The 26,073-nt window shown below is 45.4% G+C and overlaps 1 protein-coding gene across 2 annotated transcripts in view; it reads right to left on the bottom strand.

The window, feature by feature from the left end:
• LOC119162204 (nose resistant to fluoxetine protein 6) overlaps window positions 1-26,073 on the bottom strand; it is a 103,089-nt gene that overhangs the window by 19,071 nt on the left and 57,945 nt on the right. For both annotated transcript variants that reach the window (XM_075879186.1, XM_075879187.1), the window contains exons 11-13: window positions 19,323-19,445; window positions 16,547-16,881; window positions 10,697-10,839 (exon numbers count right to left, since the gene is read on the bottom strand). In XM_075879186.1, the coding sequence (XP_075735301.1) occupies window positions 10,697-10,839; window positions 16,547-16,881; window positions 19,323-19,445 (601 nt within the window). The remainder of the gene's footprint in view (window positions 1-10,696; window positions 10,840-16,546; window positions 16,882-19,322; window positions 19,446-26,073) is intronic.

Genomic DNA, 26,073 nt, shown 5'->3' with positions numbered 1-26,073 from the left:
GGCAGCACTACGGGCGTTCGCCAAGGGGACGGTCTGTGAACAAACGCTGAAAATACTGCAAGGCAAGAACATAACACATCATCTTCTGAGTTGGTTCCCAGCTCACCTTGGACAAATCAACGATTCCCCTCCCAATCTCAACGAAGCAGCACACGAGGCGGCGCGAGAACTCTCCAACCGCGCCTCCCCGGGGATGCGTTCTACCGGTGAAGGGGATAACCGGGAAATTCTTACAACATATAACGAGCTCACTAAACATTTCTACCTGTCTAGAAGGATTTTCCCTCCACCTCACAAAAATCTAACCCAGCCCCAAGCACTTACATTAAGGCTTTTGCATACGAGGATGTACCCTACTTTGAAAATGTTACACATCATGTACCCTGACCTATACCCAAGTAATCTTTGTCCACATTGTGGGGAAATAGCTTCATTAGAACACATGCTCTGGCAGTGCACCAAATTCGCTCATTTATCGCACATCACCTCTGCCAGATGGGAGGCGGCAATTCGCAGCTCGTCCTTGGCAGATCAGCTCTGAGCTGTCCACCAAGCCCGCGAGGCGGCTGAGGAGCTTGGCATCTCAGCCCCACGTGGGAGCTGCCCGCAACACAGTGATCTGTGTTTTGGAGGACCAAATAAAAGTTTATCCAATCCAATCCAATGCAAGCTGTTGATATAAGATGGAAGACACCAAAGGCAAGAATATCGCAAGACAAATAGAGAAACTGGAAATGACTCTGTTAACTGACCCTGCAATACCAACGAGGATAGGCAACAGCGTATCCATGGACACAAGTCCGGACTTGACGATAGTACAAAACTGCCACAGCGTGGACTGGTACAACACCCTTGAAAACCTGGGCAGTGATCATTACATACTAAGCACCACAATCCGCACCGGCCGAATCCGCAAACACATCGGCACAGCCAAAATTACAGACTGGCACGCATATAGAAAAGCGCTAAAAGCGCACGTGACTGCCATAGACGACTTGGACGAGTGGTGCAAAGTAATTTGAAATGAAAAGCAAATGTACACCAAAACTGTCGCCAGAACAGATGATACCCCTGAAGTAGACGCTCACCTTCTCCACCTGTGGGAAGCAAGAAGAAACCTCGCTAAAAGATGGAAAAGGCAAAAGCGAAATAAGAAACTCAAAGTGAAAATTGAAGAAATAACGCAGCAAGCCGAACAGTACGCTAATCAACTCGCGACAGCCAACTGGGAACAATTTTGCGATTCACTAAATGGAACCCTAGGAACAGCAAAGACATGGAATATCCTAAGAGCCATGATTGACCCTCTGAAAACTAAACGCGAAGGACAAAAATCTCTAGAAAGATTATTGCACACATATCCAGGCACACGAGATGGCCTCTTTCAAGACATCTATATAAAGTGTTTCGGCGCCCGAGCCATCACAGCCCCTTACCAGGCTAAATACACTGGGCTCCCAAACTCAGAACTGGATGCACCTTTCACGCATGCCGAGGTCAGAGCGGCAATCGTCAGCATGAAACGCAACACAGCGCCTGGGGCGGACCAAATCACCAATGCCATGATTCGCAACATGAATGACGAAGCCATAACAGCGCTTCTAAACTTCATTAACAAACACTGGGTGAATGGCACTATACCACAGCAATGGAAGCATGCTGTAATAATTATGATACCCAAACCAGGAAAGAAATTGGCAATAGAAAACCTCAGGCCAATCTCTCTTACCTCGGGCTTAGGCAAAGTGTTTGAGAGATTAATAAATGCCAGACTTCAACGGCACCTTGAACAAAATAACTTGTTGCCAAACACCATGTTTGGTTTCCGCTCGAACCTTTCGACACAGGACATCCTTCTGCTTTTAGAGGAGGAAGTACTAACAAATGTTCCAAAAGCAGGAGAAAACATTGTCATGGCCATCGACATAAAAGGCACTTTTGACAACGTAAGCCATGAGGCCATATTAGATGGGCTAGCAGCGACAAACTGCGGTCAAAGGACGTAGAAATATGTACAGAACTTCCTTACTAAAAGAACCGCTGTTATCAGATTAGGAGAACACGAATCCAATGTCTTCCACCCACCGAGCAAAGGCACACCACAAGGCGCTGTGATCTCGCCTACGCTTTTCAACATAGCCATGATTGGTCTAGCCAAAAAACTGGAAGGTATTCCCGACATCCGACACTCCTTCTATGCGGATGACATCACTGTATGGACAACCAAGGGTAGCTTGGCGGAAAAAGAAGAGCGGCTTCAACTGGCAGCTAAAACCATCGAGGATTACACTAAAGAAAGGGGGCTTCAGTGCTCAGCAGACAAATCGGAACTCATTCGGTTCTCCAAGAGTAAAAAACAAAGGACAGACCCGAGCCTCCGCCTTGAGGTCAAGCTAGACGGCAATATTAAACCAGAGAAAACAACTGTTCGGATCTTAGGGATGTGGTTACAGTCCAATCAGCGATGTCTCCACACACTGAATATGCTTAAACGAACAGCTCAACAAATTGTTCGTATGATAGTTCGAATAACGAACAATCGTGATGGACTGAAAGAACAAGACGTGCTTCGTTTGGTAAAGAGCTTAGTCATCAGCAGACTAACATACTCGCTACCCTACCACAACATGAATAGAGAGGAGAAAGAAAAAGCAGACAAAATAATAAGGATGGCGTATAAAGCGGCTCTGCGACTACCACAAAGCACTTAAACTGTGAAGCTATTAGCGCTCGGACTTCACAATACATTGGATGAGTTGGCTGAGGCACAACAATGTCATAACAAATTGAAAAACATTCCACTACGACTGATCTTGTAAATAACCAAAAGTATTACAGTGTTGAAGACTTTAATAGGGCATTTCAATCCGGAAAAGGCTTATTTAAAGCATTGCATATAAATTGTAGAAGCATAAAAAGAAAGGTCGACGACATTGCTAATTTTATATGGTCTATAGCTATCGGATTTGATGTGCTAGTTTTCTCCGAGACATGGATTACTTATAAAGAAGATGCGCCGTTCTTTCCAGGCTATAGTCATGAACTTCTCTGTCGTAACCAGCAAAAAGGTGGAGGTCTTGCTATTTATTTTAAGGATACGCTTTCGAGTGAACTGCTTGATATGTATACTGTTATGAACGATGATGTTGAATGCATCAAAATGTGTGTTGGCCCATTCATAGTAATTGGCGTATATAGGCCACCACATGGCCACAAAAAGAAATTTATTGAGTTTCTTAATGTTGTGTTATCCACTGTACGCGGGAATACTCCTTGCATAGTTATGGGTGACATAAACATTGACCTCTGTTCCAATGATCCTTATGCCAAAGATTTTGAAACGCTCTTATTTACATATGGAAGTACAAATTTTATACGTTCACCTACTAGGATTACATCAACAAGTGCTTTTAATTTAAGTTCACAGAATATAAAATCCGGGGTATTTGCGTATGACATAAGTGATCATATGCCCATATTCTTTCTTGCACGAGTTACTTCTCAAATTGGTCAGAAAACAGAGACATCTTTCCACCGAATTAAAAACAGCAAAACTCGGGAACATTTTTTTCAGCTAGTTCAGAACATAGATTGGACCACTGTTTATAAACAAGAAAATCCTGATGATGCTTATAACACATTCATGACGTTATTGAGTACTAGCTATGATGCGGCATTTCCACTTCAGAAGCGCTCACGTGGCAGAAATAAGAAATGCAGACAGCCTTGGATAAATCGTGATCTTTACCGGCGCATAAAAATAAAGAATAAATTGTATCATGATTTCATCCGTTCGCGGAACACAGACGCCTTAGCTGAGTACAAGAAATACAGAAACGTTTTAAATTCAGAAATACGGAAGGCTAAACAGAACTACTATGAAAAATTATTTGAAAGCATTTAAAATGACCAGAGGAAGCTATGGGAGGTCATAAATGGGCTTACGAACAGAAAAAAGGGTTGTAATAGGACACAGGACCTAACAATTAATGGTCAGATTTTCAGTGGTGAAAGGTTGGCCAATGTCATGAATGAACATTTCATAAATGCGGGTTCCTTTATTTTAACGGATGAAAAGCGAGATAATGCTCCAACTCCTGATAAGTCTCCTTTGCCGTATTCTATTTTTCTCGCACCCACAGATCCGGTTGAAGTAGAAAGATTAATCAGAAAACTTAAAAACAATGTTGCATCAGAGATTGATGAGATAGGTTCTGTTGAGTTAAAAATGGTGTCACCTTTGATATCTAATGTCTTGGCCTATATTATCAACCTCACCCTCGCTAACGGTGTATTTCCAGAGCAGCTAAAAGTAGCAAAAGTCACTGCAGTACATAAAGGTGGTGATATCAATACTTTAGCGAACTATCGACCTATATCCGTGCTTCCAACAATATCAAAAATATTTGAAGGGGTTATTTATGATAGACTTGCATCCTTTTTTGATAAGCACCAAATAATAACAAAAAGTCAGTATGGTTTTCAAAAAATAAATCAACAGAACAAGCTCTACTGTATATCAAAGATAAGATAATCGAAACTATGGAAAACAAAAAATATACTCTTGGGCTCTTCCTCTATCTTCAAAAGGCATTTGACTCCATACAATTCAAATCATTGATTCATAAATTATCAAGTTATGGGGTGCGTGGAGTTGCACTACAACTGTTTAAAAGTTACCTAGAAGATCGTTATCAATATGTAAAACTGAATAACACTATTTCTGCAAAGATAAAGTTGAACCAAGGAGTCCCCCAAGGGTCTATACTGGGGCCATTATTGTTCCTTGTCTATATAAATGATATTGTCGATATACCTCATTCTCCTGAACTTATAGTGTACGCTGACGATACGAATGTTTTCTTTTCATCAGACAATCTAATATCACTTGAGGTCAGTGTAAATAATTATCTAAGCAATCTTTCAAATTGGTTAAGGCAAAATGGACTGCGCTTGAATGCAAAAAAAAAAACAACCTATATGATATTCCGACCTATAAACAAACCTATTAGTAACATAGCTGTAAAACTTGAAGGAAATTGCATCGCACATGTTAGGAAACAAAAGTTTCTTGGTGTATGGTTTCAGGAGGAATTAAACTGGAATACACATGTAAATCATCTGATCACCGCGTTAGCGCGAATAGTTGGTAGTTTTTTTAGAACAATGCACTTAATCCCATTGAGGTTAAAAATAAGTATGTACTATGCACTCTTCCATTCTAAAGTAAGTTATGGGATGTTAGTCTGGGGAACGACATCACAAGGGAATTACCATAAGTTAATAACTATACAAAAGAAAATATTGCGCTGCTTTGAAAATTACAGGGGGAATCTACAAGACTTGCGCACTGCTCCACTATTCATTAAACATTCCATACTCAGAATTGATCAGTTATATCATTTTAAATTACTTCAGTTAATACAAAAGACTAAGCTATATGAAGAAAGTTGCACCGAAAGACCACACTACAGTCTGCGAGAACAAAAGAAACGAGCTCCTAGAACAAGAACCAAGTATGGAAAACAAAGTATTGCTTACCAGGTACCTCAGGTTTTAAATACCCTTGCAGATCAATTGAACTTTTGGGCTAGTAGTGCGACTTTCAAGAAACAAATAAAGAACTTATTCATAACCACCGGTCTACACTATCGAAACTACGTAATGGAGTCTCATGCCTCTGCAAATGCTTAAATTGTTCGTAAACTTCTATGTCAATTATACGAGTGTATACAGCGGAATTCATTGTATCCGCATGCATTTTGTGTCTGTTTTTGAGTTGTTTCATTGATATTGTTTAGATGTGAATTATAACGAGAGTGACCTCTAATTCTTAAAATGTATTATGTAAACTTCTTATGCTATTTATGTTTGAATTTTGTGTTTACAATTTCAGGTTGCTTGAAACCAATGTATTGAATGTATATATTGTTTAAGCTTTGCACTGTCACGGACTGCGGAGGGACAAGGGCCTTTGTCAGGCTGTTCGCCTTTAGCCCTTTGCCCCTGCAGTGAGCTCTGTATCCGGCTTACTGTAAATAAAAATACTACTACTACTACTACTACTACAAGTAACCACCCAGATTAACCGCCTGCTACAGACGACAACCGGCAGAAAACTTCTTCAGAGGATCGGCCTCGGCGAACAAGTACAGGCACATGGAAGAGCTAAGGAATTGTCGTGCTCAGTCAGAGCCTGGTACAAAATATGCCCCCTACCGAAGAACATGGACCCAGTTTTACATGCTGGAAGACGTAAAGCAAGAGCCGTTTACATAGATAAACAGACGAAATATCTGAATATGGCGAGATTTACTGACGCTGCACCATATCAGGCAAATGCAAAGAACATGGTGGCCGTGGTCACAGACCGAAAAGGAAACGTCACAAGTTGTGCCTCCATAGCCCAAGCCTCTATCACAGAAGCGGAGGAGATAGCGATCGCGCTGGCAATCAAGGAGGGCAGGGAGCGAAAAGCCCCAATGACAATAATCACAGACTCGAAGGCTGCATGTAGAAATTACGAAAAAGGTAGAATATGTATGAAGGCCTTCCAAATTCTAACCAAAGCTCACAAGGACTTCCCAATTGAATACACCCAAACCATTATCTGGGCGCCAGGGCACGAGGGCGTCACCGGGAGCCAGTTTGCGGATGAGGCGGCTCGAGTCTTCACAGATTACCGAGCTTCCTTGCACACTGCAATAGAGGATCCAACGCCCCTAGACCCTAACTTTGGTGCAATTCTTCAGTATTACAAGGACAATAGAAAAGTGTATCCAGCACGGCATAAGAAACTTACAGCAATGGAATCGGTGGCATTACGCAGAATCCAAACAAACACATACGCGAACTTACACAGGCTGCATGTATTCTACCCCACAGCATACAAAGATATATGTCCGTGGTGTGGGGCCACACCAACTCTGTTTCACATCACGTGGGAGTGTACGCATCACAATGAAGAACACCACAACATGAACAACACAGAGGAACAATGGGAGGCGCTGCTGTCCAGCTCGGCCATTGTTGATCAGCGCTGGCTGGTCCAACGGGTAGAGATGATGGCTAGGGCCAGCGGAGCCCTGGAATAGGAGCCTGACCATTTGAAATGCTCCGCGTTATGCGCAAATAAAGTTCTCTCTCTCTCTCTGCGAGCCGCCCTCTGAACTTCGACGCGCTGCGCTCTCGCGAAGAGACTGTGCGAAAAGCGTCGCGCTCACTAAAGCAGCCATATTCTCTCACACCAGAGTTTTCTAGAGTTACGTCAGATCGCATCCACTAAAGTTGGTTGCCGCACTTCATATATTACAATTTGTTGCTGTATTATTCATGGCTTCGCATTTACAGCCGCCCATGAGCAGTCCTGTGCACCCATGTGTGCACCTGTCTTTGCAAGGTTGTTCCGGAGACCTGACACCACCCCTACTTTTGTTCCTGCCGTCCTTTTTTCTTTTCTGTACTCTGCCATCATGCTTTATAAAAAAAGTTTTACCTCAAAGGTGAAGAAATTAATGTGATAGCAGGAAAATGTACTGCTATACAAAGTAAGGGAGACAGCTAACTCTTTTGGATCTGATATCGCGTAACTTTACAAAATGCTGGTGTAAAAAATTATGGCCGCGCCTAGTAGAGATGCTCGCCAGGCAAACACAAAAATCTTCGATGACCTTACAATGTACTAAGCCGGAATAGAAATCGTCTTTTTTTTTTCAGGACGCATGTCACAAGTTGCAATTTATAATCGTAGGTTCCATGCAGCCCTTCAGAAAAGTCCTAAAGAGAGGTGAGGAATAGGAGGGGGGTGAACTCTGGCCTCGTGTCGGGGGCCGCATAACTCGCACCTTGCCGACCTCTGGCTTAATCACGCGGGACAAACCGTAGTAATGGGATCATTTAGTATTTAAAGGGGCAGAATTTGTAGCAGATATAACTGCAAATATCGCGAAAAATAATTCACAGCTTTGACGCAAGGGCGAAGCAATGAACGCGATAGCAACAAATTGAAGGATCACATGCAAAAATGCCAAACAGATTGAAACGTGCCCAACGTTTCTCACGCGCAAGTGACGCACGAGACGAACACACAGGTACAGATGAACGCGAATGAGCGTCTAAATTGTTACTTCGCTGTGTCTGACAATTACGCCCTTTTGGCAAACGGAGACTGTGAAACGATTGCAGTGACCATTGTGCGCCCGGTAACTACAACAGAATCGTTCCAATGAAAGCCCAAGGCCATGCAAGACGTATGATTGTCCCCACCGTGAGATAAGCGCACGCGCAAGCGTCCACCCTGCCCCCTCTTCGCAAGACAACGTACGCGTGGGAGATGTGAAAGTGCGCCGCCACGCCGTGCTGATGTGGCGACGCGTGCTCATTGCGCCATCTTTTCGGTAATGCTGAAAACGCAATGGTTCCCGCCGAGATGCCCGTCACCAGTGGTAAGTGGCAGATATAAATAGCTTGCCGCTTGAACATTGAAGGAAGTGCTCCTTCGTGGCTCAGTGGCTAACGCCTCGCAATCACAATTCAGAAGTCCCATGTTCTATTCCGCGTGGCGCAGTCTTTTTCTAGATTATCTTTCTTGTGTTTTCATATATATAGATACGTATACATACACGGTGAGTGTCGGCGACGTCGACGCCAGCGGCAAAATCGAGATGAGAATGTCCATATTATTGCTATCACAATAAAAGATGGGTGACGCTGAGTGAGCTATATACTCATGGACAACATTCTGGAGTAATGAAGGGAAACCTACAGTGGTGGAGCTTCTGTAAACATTATTACACCGAGCTGTTCTTCATAGTTTGACAATGCTTTCAGTGTCTGAGTCATTGTTTCTGACATTTGCATAAGTTTCATATTTTTACCTACAATACTGTAGGTAAAGTCCCAAGAGAAAGCTATCCCTTGGGGATGCTAATTGTTTCTGATTACATCTGAAGTAATGATGCATGCGTGATTAGCGATGGGAGATCTATCATACAGAGAGTATTGGTAAAGATTCCCTGAATGTTTTCATATCTCGGAATCCAGTTTAAAGGCCAACGTGACTTGAAAAAGGCATCCCCGAAACTCTTCATGTGTGGCCGTACTGAAGCTGCATGGACTCCTCGCTCACACACCCTACTGTATATATTGAGCAATCTAGTGGTGCGGCTGCAAATTACCCACATTTTTTGTGGCCGCTGAGATTTCATCAGTGGTGCGCAGATGTTTGCTAACGCTGAATCTCCCATTATTGAGCCCGTGAATGTGGCCTAGCGGATGGATGCTACGTATGCTCCGGAACCCACATTCTAGTACTGACCAGTACAGCAGTATTCATTTATCTAGCACGGGGACCAGTAGCGTGGGCTGAAATATTCTTTTCGGGGGGGGGGGGGGAAGGGGGGAGATGAGAGGTCATCCTACTGCATGTATCGTGCATGCGTTTGCATCTAAATCAAGATTTTTTTTTTTTTTGGGGGGGGGGGGGGTGGGCGTGGAGTTATCTCTCCATCCTCCTCCGACGTCGCCAGTGCCAAGGAAAGGGCCAAGAATAGGATACAAAGTACGGCATGGCTGTAGAAAACTTATCTCATAGGTACGTGAAGTTAATCAAGGTGTATTGTATTGTGTCTTAGTTTACTGTTACAAATAACACGTATATTATATATATATATATATATATATATATATATATATATATATATATATATATATATATATATATATATATATATATATATATATTCCCTTCTCCAGCTTCAACCAATGACGAGAATGAATACAGCGCCGTCCACTCGTATAGGTGAACACGGCTCAGCGAAGCACGCTCCTCGGAGTGCCATTGCATCCAGCGTGGTCGCGCATGTAATTGCAGTGGCGCAGATGCACACGAGGGCGCCGCTCTTGCTGCACAAGAGCCAAGCATGAGCAGCACGCTTCAACACTGTAGCAAACGACTCGGAGTATCTGGTACCTCTGCGCATGCATCGTCATTTTTCTATGCGGGGCCACGCCGGGTGCACCTGCTGCGCGGAGCACGGTCACAAAGTTACTAAAGATTTTACACGGCCATGATGCGCAGTGTTTACTCTGAGAGTGGATGCCACTGTACTTGTGTGCACCTTGTCTAGACACCACAGCTTGGTTCCGTGACTACTGTACTTTACCGTGACCTTGCTTCCATTTCAAAATAAAGTAGTCCATGGCTCTCGCTGGGCATTGGTTAAATAGTATTATCATGCTTGGGTATTGCAAACATGCTTTTTCAATACTTGAGTTTTCATCATTTTGTCTTGAGCCTTCTTGCACTTTGGGCCGATAATATGTCTAAGTCAAGCGTCGGTGACACGCAAGTCAAGTTTACTACTTTTAAAATATATGTTTCTTATGAATTGATGTGCAGTAATCCATGAGCTATTGCGAAGCTCGCGAATGCTGCAAAGCTATCGCATCATGTTTTCATTTTTCAGCCGAACCAGATGTGCCCGCAGGGCTCCTGTCTGCGTTATGACTGGCCGATGGCGCGCACGCACGACAAGCCTGAAGTCTGTGCTTTATGGAGGTATTGGGTTTCTGAAAACACTTTTTGGCGTTGAACACAGGTAGAGAAAAAAAGAGGATGGTAGCATTTAATGTGAACTGGGGGTGGGGCGCAGCTGCCCAAAGCGCAAGCGGTCACGAGAAGTAGCGATATACTAACCTGTATGAAGTGGCTGCTGTACAGGCGTTCCCGGATGCTTCCAAAACGCACGAACAACACCAGGATGTGCAGCAGGTAGGCGCTGAATGACAGCCGGCTCAGTGCCACGAACGGACCCCACGACAGAAACCGAGCGGGAATGCCTGCGTGACCCGATGCGGCTCTCATGATAGTTGCAGCACATTGTATATATACGCTTGCTTGCAGAGGGAGATATGTGGCACAACCAGGGGAAGCTTTCAGTCACGTTCCACTTAACTTTGTCGTAGGTATGGTTTCATTACAGATTTTTTATGGATATATCGCGCATATTCTTGGTGATCGGCAATAGTTGGTCATTCATCGCTCATGCGAAGGTGCCTGTGCGAAGTGCAGGCTCACGCGTCACCACGTTGTGGCCGCGTTTCTTGTTTAATCCCAAATATAATGGCATTTTGAGAAGCATGCGCTGCCGTGCAGATTTGGGTCATGCAGCGGGGGACTGCTATGGAAGGCCACGAGCTTTGCCTCCTCAGCTGCCACTTCCTTCATCCTCGGTTGGTTGCAGCACCGGAAGTGGAAGAGGTGAACGACATCCTGTTACTCACTTCCACTACTTTAGCTAACAAGCAAACGACGAATATGCTTATATGTATAGTGACCCAGGATACAGCTGCAGATGCGCTAAGGAATTGACCAAGGAAGTAACACCATTTAACGCCATTATTTGGCCCATTATTTCTTTAATAAATTGAACAGTAGCTTTAAAAGTGTTCGCTTATTCCCTGACATTAAAATTTTGTGTAGATTGTTGCAATCTTTTTTTTACTTCAATTAAATGACTATGCAACAATTTGTGGTAACTGGCTCACCTTGTCTCCATTTGATCGACTCGGGAAAGGGGGCACACTTGGCGCTCGTGCATTCTATAAAGCGACTATTTGTATGCCTTTGAGCAGATTGCAAGATAGCCAGTGAAGGCAGACAAATTCGGCTTACGTGTAAGATAGTTAAATATGTGTGTGCTCCCCTGATAGAATAGCAGAAAGCAGGAGAAACGTTTTAAGTGTACGGAATGCGTGCACGCTTTCGTCCTGTCTTGGTCAGTAGCTATTGCGGTATAAGACAGCACTTTTGGCATCGCGTGTGCATATCTAATTACGGGTACATTTGATATTTTAACGGGGCAGCGTTAAAGAGCTCTTTTTGCTGAAATTTTGGCGTTGGCGTTGTTAGTTGTGGGCGAAAGATAATCTTATCTGTGACCGAAATTGAGAAAGATGCAAATAAAATTATAAATAATAAAAAATTCCTTTTTGAATTAGGATCAAACTCAGGCCATTTGGCGTGTCAAGCAGCTATTTTACCACACCGTCACGTGTCTGCTTAGAATTTGAGTGAAAAAAACTTTCTTTAGCGGCTTGGAAATGCAGTGAAACAAAACGTTCATGCTTCACAAACACACACTTCCTGTATACAGGCTTATCAATATAACATGTAATATAGCAGTGATGTTGCGTGGTACAAGTACACATTGCCATCGAGCGTCAGAACGTGCGATTTTTCATAACGACTTCGTTGTTTAAAGCAGGCCACCCAGTACAGAATGCACGCACGTCACTGCACGTATTAACTTAAGACCACGTAGAGGGCGCATATAGCAAGGTAGAAAACATTTCACGTGCATTATTGCTCGTGGTTTAAAGCAGGTTACCCATTACAGAGAATGCAGCCATATGCGGTCTCTTCATTCACACAAGCCACTTTCAACTTTATCAGTAACATTGTAGCAATCGGCAATTCAAACTTCTCGAGTAATAACGTAGAATAAAAAAATATATGCACATAGAAGGACGCACTAAGGACAGCTAGGATATCGCTATCGCGTTCAGGTAATAAAGGTGAATATTAAGGGTCCCCCAACTTTATAATTGCGATGCAGTTATATACTGGGAATTCCTGAAATAATAACACTATTCTCGGCCCCGTTCAGATGGGCTCGAATCGAGGTTGATTGATATCTGGGGTTTAACGTCCCCAAACCACGATATGATTATGAGAGACGCCGTAGTGCTGGGCTCCGCAAATTTCGACCACCTGGGGTTCTTTAACGTGCACCAAAATCTGAGCACACGGGCGGACAGCATTTCCGCCTCCATCGGAAATGCAGCCACCGCAGCCGGGATTCGAGCCCGCGACCTGCAGGTCAGCAGCCGAGTACCTTAGCCACTAGACCACCGCGGCGGGGCGGGAATCGAAGTGGTCTATTCAACTTTTTATATAAAAAAAACACTGTAGGAAACAGCCTCAAGACCTTGGCAGTGGCTTGGTCCACGGTGATTTTACTGCCAGTTATATGGGAAATCTGGCTGGGTTGTTGCCGTCTCGTTTCATATGAAGTGCAGAACAACGTCGCTCCACGCGCCCTATGTGTTTGTGAAAGCGCGCGGGCGCTGCCGACGAACGCGGTTCAAGCAAAAATGAAACGTGGCAACCAACTCGTTGCACGAAAGGCCAGTAGGGCTCATGCGATAAGATCGCACGGCATGCGAGAGCTGCCGTCGATTGCTCCTCAAGCAGATACAAAACGTACCGCACACCCATCCTTATTCGCGCGGAAGAATAGGAGAGCGGGAGTCGTGGCACCGGGAGGAAACGAGCTCCTTGGTACACAAGCTGTGGTCACCCCCGCGGCCGAGCGCACCGTGCATGTGGGGATAAGCAGACGACACGTACTTGATGTTCTCTCACCATTTACTTTAGGTTGAAGCAATGAATGCACCGAAACTGCTTCGCTCACTGGCGCGGCTGCATTCCCTTACGCCAGAGGTTTGTAGAGTAATCTCAGATCAGACCCTAACGGAGTTAGCTGCTAACATTATTACAGCGAAAGCCGTTACGAGATCACAACAAGGGTCATTTTTGGCATCATAGTTGTCCGCCGTCGGTGTCCGTAAACGCTATCGCAAGAAATTAAAAGAAAACTAAGTAAATAAGTTACGCTATAAGGACTCAATGATTGATTGATTGATTGATTTGTGGGGTTTAACGTCCCAAAACCACTAGATGATTATGAGAGACGCCGTAGTGGAGGGCTCCGGAAATTTCGACCACCTGGGGTTCTTTAACGTGCACCCAAATCTGAGTACACGGGCCTACAACATTTCCGCCTCCATCGGAAATGCAGCCGCCACAGCCGGGATATGAATAAGGACTCAATGGAATTCAAACCCGGGTTCCTTGCCTGTCAACCCAGAACCCTACCACTGTGCTACGCAGATGCTCGAAACTCCGTTTCAAACTGAATTTAGGCAGGGTTCATGTCGGGAAAGGAATCGCGTCAATATTTGTAATGAAGCGTTTTAAAATAGCAAAGGACCAACCAGGCGTCACACAATGCCAATCGCGTAACGAGTCGATCGTCGAATCCTCACTCATTACAAAAGCTTCAGGCGTAATTATTCATCGTCGTCAGCCACAGCATCAAAAATGCACAAAAGTCCTTGCAAGTTTGTTGCGGGTACCACGCTTCCCCGAAGAATGACGAAGGTTGTCATAGTATAACTCGTAGATCCAAGTTTGAAAGTCCTTTACGTGCTATTGGTATAAATTTTATATATGCCCGTGATTCTGTCTTTTGGAGCCTCTATTTCTGGGTTTTCCAGTACGAGAGTTTGCGTGACAATGCGAAGTTTTCTGAATGAAACCACACGACTAACAAACTAATCTATACCATTATCCTCCGGTGTCGACACACGTCTAACTTTTCTTATCTTTTCGGAATTCCACTTTTGATCTAGTTTATTATCTATTACTAATAAAAAGCTTTATAGTAGGTGCATTTGAGTGAACATCAAAATATCGTTCTCAAATTTGTAACATTTTCATTTTATATCTTACTTTACTGTAAAATTGAGTGAGTGAGTAAAAACTTTATTGAGAATGTCCGGTGGTATTTATCGGAGTGGGGCTACAAGCACCCCAGCCTAGGTGACGGCCTCGAATACTTGGGCGCGGGCGGCTTCGTGGGCGTGCCGCACGGCCCACAGTTGATCGTCGAGGTCACGGCTGAACATAGCCGCCTCCCAACGCACCTCGCGGTTCAAGACTGCCATGTCTACCCGGTTCATCGGGAACTGGTGCATGCTACCGGTGCACTCCCACAACATGTGCAGCAGCGTCGCTCTTGATGCACACGCTTTACAGTCGTCGGATATATAAATGTCTGGATAACAGAGGCATAGAATCACTTGGTTCGTGCACGTGTGAGTCTGTAATTGTCTCCAGGCAACCTGCTGTTTCTTGTTTAGTTTTTCGTGTGGTGGTGTATATTTGCATCTGGTCAGTCTGGACTGTTGGGTGATGTATCTGAAGGTTGTCATGCGATCCCCCCCCCCCCGCCCCGTCTACTCCTGCACTGTTCTCGATGTGTGCGAGACATCGGGGCTACCGGCAGGCGCCACAGATCTGTATGCGTGCAAGGAGCCGCGACATGGGCAGGCGCGTTGCCCGCGAACGGAGGATCTGTGTGGGCGGGGGTCCATTTTGAATAAGATTTCATAAGACCACTCAATTATTGAGTAATACCCCACAGTGGGTATGAGCCACAAGGGAAGGTAAACAAGAACAAGTGACTCTCTAGTACAGAAAAGATATGGTGATTTATGGCGTAGTTGGTACCCAGCATAGGTGCTTATAGCAGTTACCCCAAAGAGTGTTTAAAAAAAGGCTCAGAAAGGCCGCTCTTCCAGCTTTCGCTGTGAGTGTACTGCCTGGTGATTTATAATTCGTATAACATTCGACTTCGTTGTATTCACACGCTAAACTAAATACTTAACGACTCACAAAAACCTATCAATCATGAATTACCAGCTAGCTCAGCTTTCTGTTATTGGCGGGGAATTTTTTTTTTTTGCTATCGCACTCAGTGCTTCGCCCGTGTGACTAAACTGCGACTTTTCTTTTTAATTTCTCATTTCTAAGGGCATTTTTCATAAGGACAAATACAAGTGTGTGTGTGCTGCGAAAGCGGGGAGTGACTGCAAGTGCTTGTTAATTAGCAACCAACTTATTTTGTTACTTTGCTGTTTGCGGTTGTTCAATTCTTAGCTGAGTGGTGAAGCTAGTCAACATCGAACACTCCTTCAATGAATAGGTCGAAGTTTTATCAGGAGAACATTGTGCATGTGAATGTCGTTGTTAATTCTTTCTGTAGCTCAATGAAATCAACCGACCTTGCTTCAGTCTTTTTTAAAAAGCAAGCATCCACTTACAGTGGTTTGCTTTGTTGCATTGCTTACAAGTGAAAGGTGAACACAGCTTGCCGTAATTCAGTGGCCGCTATTGTCTAATTTTGTAGTTGGCGAAGGGAATATTTTTACGCAACGGTGCTCGGTGTCGCAACTTAACTATCATATAACCTCAAGCACGGCGTAAATGAAAAGCAATCAATATTTATTTTTGCTGATTGATAAGCACTGCAGTAAAGCCCTGGATTGTTGCTACTCGTGAGTGCGCATTGCGGTCATGAATGATAAATAGTAGACTTCACAAAGGGCAACGTTGGTCAGATGTTAAAGCATATGAAAAAAAATGCATGTTGAAGATTAAGATTGGTTGGTTTCAAAACAATCAGGTGATATATCTGCATTAGTATATTTATTTCAAAAGTCCCTGCATTGTCAGCGGGTGCCCACAGGGAAACGGACTCCTGGGTTGACACCGTCTCTTCCCGACTCAAGTGGTAGCGTCAGATAGTTTTTCAGTATTTTCAAATAATTTATAGTTTATTCGTACTGCAGACATAATGCACTCGTTTTAATACACTCAACATGAACGGGCAGAGGAAGCCGTGTGCATGTCGTGGCCTACCCTTTCGGTCGGTGCACACGACGTAGGCGACCCAGGCGACGAGCAGTCCCCAGGCTGTCTTGTGCAGAGACGCGTAGAGGGCCGCAACCGCGGGTCCAGGCAGCAGGCCCTTGTGCCACTGCTCGACCCCCAGGAGGACGGCGAAGCCGCAGCCCGAGGCCGCAGCCCAGCCGGCGGCGCGCCACGCCCCGCCGTTCCACCACGGGGATCCCTTGGCTTCCCGGCCGAGACGCCCGGAGGAGCGCAGCAGGTAGGCCAGCAGCAGGCCCAGCGAGAAGGCGCCCGCGTGCGAGAAGGGCCGCTTGAACACTTCCGTGTGCGTGCGTCGAGACTTCCTGCATGACCGGACGAGAACTGTGGTTTAGACGTTGTTGCCGCTCACTGGGGCGACCTGTGGCGAAACATTGTGCTGCACCAATAGGTATACGCGTACAGGATTGAGCAACAGTGAAGTGTAACATACAGCGACCGGGAACTTAAGGTGAAAAAGGAAATTGTCGTGGCCTTGACATCCCATTGGAAAGGTGTAGGACGAAACATGCCCCTGCGTGAGTGAAGTTCGTACACTACACCCAGGAAAAACCGAGAGGAGCGAAACAGACAGGGCGTTATATGGGAAGCAAATGGGCAAAAGCACGAGACCCCCCCCCCCCATATATATATATATATATATATATATATATATATATATATATATATATATATATATATATATATATATATATATATATATATATATATAGATATATATATATATATATATATATATATATATATATATATATATATATATATATATATATATATATATATATATATATATATATATATATATATATATATATATATATATATATATATATATATATATACACCGCCTGCGGCTATTTAAACTTTCAGGAGAGAAGAGCTCGATTACCAGATGCGGCGGCCACATTTCGACGGAGGCAGAGGGCAAAAATTTTGCAGTACCGAAATTAGGTTGCATAATAGAAAACTGTTATGAACCTAGTTCATCCGGAGCCCACCAGCATAGACAGCGTGGTTGAAGGTATTGTTTTGAGTTTTGATACTTTATAAAATATGTTGGTGTTTAATTGGTCTTAGCTTCGAAGGCTTTTAATTTATCATGACTTCTGATATTTGATTGTTATCGTTTGATGATTATAGTTCGGTTGCTACAAATAGAGCGAGTAACACTTAGATATAATTAGTGCACTTTCTTTCACCGATACGTTAACGTTAACTTAAAATGACTTTCATTTTCAGTATACAGTTGGGCCGATCTTGATCGAAAGCCCTCGAAAATGAGAGATATGTATTATATAGCGCGGATAACTTCTGTTAACTGTTAATGGGGGGAAACCCTTGACCTTCGAGTCTTCTGCGTACACCTGCACTGATTACAGGTGTTAATAGTCTAGAAACTTGCCGAGTGTGCTATGAAGTGGCTACCCGAAACAGAATTTCTAGCCTGGCCCGTGGCAAGTATTCTGCCTTTATTATTTGGTCACTTATGCATACGTGCCAAACCAATTTGTAAAGTACAGTAGCTGTGCAAGGCACTAACTACGCATTGCAAAGTTTATTCTACGTTTTTTCAGAAGACCTTGCTCGCCAACTTCGCAAAAAAAAATAGCTGATTTGACCAACACAATATAATTGCGCTATGTTGCACCTGATCGAAAGTACTTGAACTTATATACTATAAGCAGAGAAGACTGCGAAAACAATGCAATACAGCCACTGTCCGTTGTCTACTTTTACACAAATACACAAGTTATGTTTCGTACGGTCCTTCGTGCGTATACAAAGCATGATTTGATACGTTAAGTTTAACGTCTCAAAACCACCATATGATTATGAGAGACGCCGTAATGGAGGGCTGCGGAAATTTCGAACACCTGGGGTTCTTTAACGTGCACCCAAATCTGAGCACACGGGCCTACAGCATTTTCGACTCCATCGAAACTGCAGCCGCCGCAGCCGGAATTTGATCCCGCGACCTGCGGGTCAGCAGCCGAGTACCTTAGCCACTAGACCACCGCGGCGGGGCAGTGCGTATACAAAGCAGTGAAACGCAGTAAAACCGTCTATTCGATTTATCGATTATTCGATTTAACTACTAAATAAATGGCTAGCTCCGCTGGAATGCTGTGTTGATAAGTACACGCCAAGTATAAGCGGAGACGGGTCGAGCGCGCTCTCGTCCGCGGCGGCGGAGAGCGAATGCGGCGATAGAACAGGCCATGAAAGTATCGCGTTCCAAACAGCGCGGCCGTGCTCAGAGCAACATGTCGAAAATCACAAACTTTAGCAACCTTGCGGGAACAGACAGCTTGTTATTGCTTACAAGGTCATGACTGAGCACAAATGCAGTATACGATATGAAGCACGAATACAGTATACTGTATTCGTGCTCCATATCGAAATGCGTTTCGCATCACTGATGGTATAATGACTCTATTGTTCTTAGTCAGCAGGGCTATGTACACGGCGCACGTTAGGAGTGCAGGTTGAACTAGCAGGGAAATAAAGACAACTAAATATATACGCAACACTTTATTGATAGAGTACTCATTATGAAATTTCTTGTACTATATGCAATGGAAAGACTTAACGTAGGGAAATTTTCACTACTGTTTCCTCAAAGAAGTGATGTAGTGTTTGCACTGAATATACGTACGTCTATGGCACAGAGACAGTACGGAACGCGTGTGAGAATCTTTCACTGCATGCGAACACATTTGAACAGGGTCGAAACGCAGGAACCTACATGACGTCTTCCGCGAAGTATATTGTAACGGGATAGAGGTCGCTGTATAGAGTCTGCAGGGCAATGTACACGGTGCACGCCAGGACCATGCTCAGTGTTAGCGCCAACCCGGCCTTGGGCCACCTGCAAAGATACACAAATTTCCACATGTTAGGCTCAGCGAAATATTTGAAGCCATACCTGGAAATTCAGTCCCACGTGAACTAGTATGGCTATAGATTTCGAGAACTGTTTGCGGCAATTTTCTCGCCTTACCAGGTTGTTACAGGCGCGAGGAAAATAACTTTGGAGCTATAAAAGCCGCCATTTTGACAGTACGTTTTCGTATAATGACGACATGCACGATGGGTTACCTTTTATTTCGATGATTGATTGAATGATATGTGGGGTTTAACGTCCCAAAACCACCATATGATTATGAGAGACGCCGTAGTGGAGGGCTCCGGAAATTTCGACCACCAGGGGTTCTTTAACGTGCACCCAAATCTGAGCACATGGGCCTACAACATTTCCGCCTCCATCGGAAATGCAGCCGCCGCAGCCGGGATTTGAACCCGTGACCTGCGGGTCAGCAGCCTAGTAACTTAGCCACTAGACCACCGCGGTAGGGCCTTACCTTTTATTTCATGCCTAGAATAAAATTTGGGCCATCGGCGGATCTATAGAGAAGACGATCGGGTGAGAATGTACTCCCTCTCCCCCAACTAATTTTTTAGCGTACAAGCTGAGTATTGATGTTGGCGCCCCATTCTCAGCTTTATGTATCGGGTATTTATTGGGCTTCATATAAGCTGACCCAACCGGCCATCTCGTCCACCATAAGGAAAGATCATGCATCCGCCCCTGTATTAGCATACGTAGTTCTATAATAGAAGCGGCGTAAAAGTAAAGCAGCGTGAAAGACATGGAAAAAGAGAAAACTATGTACACAGGCAGACAGCCGTTATCTGTGTTCCGAAGCGTAGGTAGTTGGTCTTCGTAAGCGTTACATTTATTTATTTATTTATTTATTTAGCAAATGGGGTAATATATAGGGAAAGAGGCAGCATATATACTCAACACTCACTCACAAATGCACACACTAACGTGCACTGCGTTCGAACTGTTTGGACATGAGATATCTATGAATATGCTCCTGAAGTTTACGTTACTCAATTTGAGTATAAATGAGGGAAGGCAGGTTAGTACATTCAGTTAATGTTCCCGGTATTAAATATTGTCACGGGGTCGTGTTGTGGCCGAAGACAGGAGACTTTATGTTGCGATTCAACTGTTTATTTGGGCGAACCTGTACCCGCTAAACGGAAAATCCGATAACAGTAGCAGTCTTGGACTAATAGCGGCGAACGAAGCGTCGGCCGTCGATCAACTACTCACAAGCGGCGATATGCCTCGGCATTTATACTCTTGCCATCGAATGTTCTAGCGTTATCGCTGGCGGTGGCGTAGGTTCCAGAATAATCTGTACAGTTCGCAGAGTGGGCGTGATCTTATCGAAATGATCTACTAAAGTCCGGAAGCTTCTCGAAAACTGCAGGCGCGGTTTGCGCTGATAATTGTGTAGTGTTTTGGGTCGATAACAAAACTTGAGAGTGGCATTTCCCCCCTCTGAAAAAAGGCATCGTCCCGATGCTTTAACTAAGATGAAAGTACAACAATAATGCAAGAAAGTACAATGAATAAAATACGATACAATAATAATAAAAAAAAAACACTGTTTCAGTTTGTTCACGCGCATGAAACGGCTTGAGGCGCGCGACATAGACGACTTCAGGTCGCGATCGGCGTCGTTGATAGTTCGTGATGCCGTCGGGAACAACCTCGTAATCAAGTGGGCCGAGACGTCGAACCACCCTGTACGGTCCGAAGTACCGTCGCAGAAGCTTTTCACCTAGTCCAAGTCGGCGTATCGGCGTCCACACCCAAACACGTTCATCGGGCTGGTATTCCACGAGGCGTCGTCGAAAATTGTAAAGGCGACTGTCGGTCGTCTATTCATTCTTAATACGGAGACGCGCGAGATGTCGGGCTTTTTCGGCGCGTTGAAGGTACTCACTCACATCGAGGCTTTCTTCGTCGGTGACGTTGGGTAATATGGCATCGAGCATCGTTGCCGGGCTCCTTCTATAGACCAATTTGTATGGAGATATCTGCGTCGTTTCCTGCACCGCCGTGTTGTATGGGAAGGTCACGTACGGAAAAATGGCGTCCCACGTCTTGTGTTCGACATCGACGTACATTGCCAGCATGTCGGCGATCGTCTTGTTTAGCCGCTCGGTGAGGCGGTTGGTCTGTGGGTGGTACGCTGTCGTCCGGCGGTAGTTTGTGTGGCTGTATGCCAAGATCGCTTGAGTTAAGTCGGCAGTAAATGCCGTTCCTCTGTCGGTGATGAGGACCTCCGGGGAGCCGTGACGTAGGACGATATTTTCGACGAAGAACTTAGCTACCTCGGATGCACTGCCTTTTGGCAGGGCTTTTGTCTCGGCGTAGCGGGTGAGGTAGTCGGTAGCTACCACGATCCATTTGTTTCCGAAAGCTGACGTTGGGAACGGCCCCAATAGGTCCATACCAATCTGCTGGAAAGGTAAGCGAGGTGGTTCAATTGGCTGCAAAAGTCGCGCTGGCCTCTTCGGTGGTGTCTTGCGTCGCTGACAGTCCCGGCATGTCCTCACATAACGAGTGACGTCGGTGGTAATACGTGGCCAATAGTACCTTTCTTGTATCCTCGCGAGCGTGCGAGAAACACCGAGGTGCCCTGCTGTCGGATCGTCGTGCAGGGCCTGCAGGAGTTCTGGTCGCAGAGCTGAAGGCACCACAAGGAGGTACTTAGCTCGAAGCGGTGAAAAGTTTTTCTTTTGTAGAAGACCGTTTCGCAGGAAGAACGACGCAAGTGCGCGCTTGAACACCTTCGGGACTTCCGCGGTCCGGCCTTCGAGGTATTCTATTAGGGCCTTAAGTTCCGGGTCGGCCCGTTGTCGTTCAGCGAAGTCGTCGGTAGTTATCGTTCACAAGAAGTAGTCGTCATCCGGGTCGTCGGGTGGTGGTTGTTCGACAAGCGCGCGAGAGAGACAATCGGCGTTGGAGTGTTTCTTGCCGGACTTGTAAACGACGGTAATGTGATATTCTTGAAGTCTCAGGCTCCATCGCTCGAGGCGATCTGAAGGGTCCTTCAAGGTGGCTAGCCAACACAAGGCGTGGTGGTCGCTCACAACATTGCAGGGCCTGCCGTAGAGGTAGAGGTGAAATTTCGACGTAACCCAGATGATGGCGAGGCACTCTTTTTCTGTTGTAGAATAATTGGCTTCTGCTTTGGATAGCGATCGGCTGGCGTAACTAATAACCTTTTCAAGTCCGTCAGCCCTCTGCACAAAAACGGCGCCAAGACCTACGCTGCTTGCGTCAGTGTGTATTTCTGTCTCGGCGAATGCGTCGAAATGGGCAAGTAACGGAGGCGTCTGGAGGCGATGCTTAAGCTCCTGGAAAGCGTGTTCCTGGCGATGTCACGTGGCCGTTCTCCTGACTGTGGACGCGGTGCATTGATGGCGAAGCCACGCTGTCCCATCTGTCGGTACTGGTAACGGCGGTATGTGTGTCCGGCCTCGCCGCAGTGGTAGCAGAGCGGGCGGTGGTCAGGGGTGCGCCAGACGTCAGTCTTCCTCGGCGCACTGCGCTGGGCCGCTGGCGAACGGTAGGACGTCGGTGGGGGTGGTGGTGGCGGTGGCATCTGGCTACGAAAGTGCGATGGGGCAGCGTTTTGGCGTGCGCGTGCAGGAGGGGCGTGGCGGTGGGCTGCAGCCGCATAGCTCATGGCTAGAAGCTGAGGCTCTTGAGACTGAGGAACGCCCAGCGATTGCTGAATCTCCTGGCGTACGACGTCCGCGATGGATTCCAGGGGAGGCTGCGCTGAAAGAAGTAATTTTCGCAGCTCTTCTTGCACGATCGCTCGGATCGTCTCACGCAAGTCAGTGGTTCCAAGCCCTTGAATGCCGGCGTACCTTGTAGACGAGAAGCTACGGTTATATTGCCGCGTGCGCATCTCGAGCGTCTTTTCTATCGTAGATGCTTCTGAAATGAATTCGGCGACCGTCTTTGGCGTGTTTCTGATCAGCCCGGCGAAGAGTTTCTGCTTTACTCCTCGCATGAGCAGACGGACCTTCTTCTCCTCGGACATGTCGGAGTTAGCGTGGCGGAAAAGCTTTATCATGTCTTCCGTGAATAGCGCCACGCTTTCGTTTGGCATCTGCATTCGGATTTCGAGAAGAGCTGCGGCCTTCTCCTTGCGCACCACACTTGCGAAAGTGGTGAGGAACTTGGCGCGAAAGACGTCCACGTTGTAAAGCTTCGCTCTTGAATCTCGAACCATGTCCGAGCAGCATCTTCTTAGGCGAAATACACATGCCGGAGCTTGTCATCGTCTGTCCAGTAATTGATGGCGGCGACGTGGTCGAATTTTTTGATCCAGCTTTCCGGGTCTTCCAGTGGCGAACCGCCGAAAGTTGGTGGCTCTTTGGGTTGTCGGAGCAGGAGTGGTGCAGGCTGCACAGGGGCGGTCATGGTTGCAGTAGTTGATGTCGGGATCCGGGCCTGCCTTGATGCTTCAGGAAGGGGCCCGTACTCTGGTTGTAGTCCCTTCTGTCGGCGGCTTGTTCGCTGTTCAGGGTTAGCGTCCGTGTCTTCTTTGCCGCTTGGGCTGGGGTCGCGGCTTGAAGGGGGCGTCCGAAACATCAAAGAAGCAGCACCTTCACCAGATGTCACGGGGCCGTGACGTGGCCGAAGACAGAAGACTTTGTGTTGGAATTTAACTGTTTATTTGGGCGAACCTGTGCCCAGTAAACGGAAAATCCGATTACAGTAGCAGTCTTGGACTGATAGCGGCGAACGGAGCGTCGGCCGTCGATCAACTACTCACAAGCGGCGAAGTGCGTCGGCATTTATACTCTTGCCATCGAATGTTCTAGCGCTATCTCTGCCGGTGGCGTAGGTTCCGGAATAATCTGTACAGTTCACAGAGTGGGCGTGATCTTATCGAAATGATCTACCAAAGTACGGAAGCTTCTCGAAATCTGCAGGCGCGGTTTGCGCTGAGAATTGTGTAGTGTTTTGGGGTGATAACAAAACTTGAGAAATAGAACTTGGCAACATTGACGGTATTTGCAAAACTACAAGTTTTATTTTTAAAGTATGATTCTAACAAGGGAGTGCAGTATGTGGGACATGAAAAAAATTATCCTGAAGTTATGGGTGGAAATCAAGTTTATGGAAGAGTGTGAATAGTGCGGTTGAGCGATGAAGGGATAAATTTCCTATTTCAGTTCATTTTTTTTCGTCACGGGTGGGATATTCTGAAAATATAAATGCACCAACGTGGTTTTGCTGTGCTTTGATGTTACGAATGACGCATGTATTCTTGATCTGCATCCAACACTGCTGAAGCCTACTCAGCCAGCAATCTACTCTCATTACATACGGCTAAGCATTTGTTATGCTCAGGTAATAAGCCGTCTTTTCTCTCATAATTTCTTGGTATTTTATGTTTTCCACACCGTTTCTTTATTTTCATTTATTTCACCAATTTCATTTATTTCACGTTCATTCTATATTACTTTGGCAGCACAATAAAAGAAATGCTGTCCCACTCATTGCTATATTTGGAGAATACGCGTGCATGTTGTACGACAGACACTTAGCCCGGATCTGTCTGAGGTAACCTGGATTTAGTAATACTCGATCGGGCATCCAAAAAAGGCCATTCTCTATAAAAAATTGTGCTTCTCATTATTCAGGATTTGAACGGCAGCCACGTTTCCTTCGTGATATTGGACTTTTCCTTAACTGTTACTCGTAGTTCGAAGGCCTCTTGCAGAAATATTCTTCCATGTACCACCGTCTGCCCTCATGTGGGAGTCGCCTTCACAAGCAAGGTCACTTCCTCTTGATTAAGAAATACAGAAGAGTGGAAACTTGGGCTAGTTGGTGCGTAGTCATATTTGCAAGATGTTTCAGCGCGCGAACAAAGGAAAAACAAAGGGATCAGCTTACCCGAGAAATTATTGAAGCCGAAAAAATACACTTGCTAGCAGATAAATGTGTAAGCACATCATCGATTGCTTTATCACAGGCTGAACGTGATTACCTAGCTCGGCTTTGAGGCAATAGAGGACCTGTCACACGTGTTTTGTTACTGATGTGTAGATTAGGGTGCATTTTACATTCATGCTCTGTTATCATCCTTTTTTTAGCAGTATATATTCTTGCCACTCTGTGAAATAAAGTTAGTTGGAAGTCAGCGCTCTTTCTGTCTACCCTGTCCTTTTTCCTTTGTTCGCGCGCTGAAACATCTTGCAAATAAGAAATACAGCGTCCACATGGAGGTCTTCAGCATAGAGTGTCTTAAAATTAACTAGAGGGGAATCCGGCGCTGCAATTCAACCACCATGGGAACGACTTTTGCCTAGTCTTCGTGTTTGGGGGCTTTGAACGCGACTGTGGCTTTATTTATTGCTGTGTTTTTGTTTTATTTGGAACAAAAGAACGTACAGTTGTGAACGTCATGCGTTTTGAGTTGGTGAGCCTAAAGGTTAAGGTAGTGAAGGGCAACTGCTGAACATTTGCTGACTTTCGTCTCATGACAAAGCAGTTCCAAGTCACGCGAAGCCAAATTGAGCCAAAAGTACAAAAATTAGACAAATTTGTGTACTTCTTATTATTCCCTTGCTCGCTGAAGCACCATGCGTTTCAGTTCCCATAGACG

Source organism: Rhipicephalus microplus, chromosome X (genome assembly GCF_043290135.1).
Source record: "Rhipicephalus microplus isolate Deutch F79 chromosome X, USDA_Rmic, whole genome shotgun sequence".
Taxonomy (NCBI): Eukaryota; Metazoa; Arthropoda; class Arachnida; order Ixodida; family Ixodidae; genus Rhipicephalus; species Rhipicephalus microplus.
Note: the sequence above shows the minus strand (reverse complement) of the source record. Positions and strands in the feature narration are given on the sequence as shown.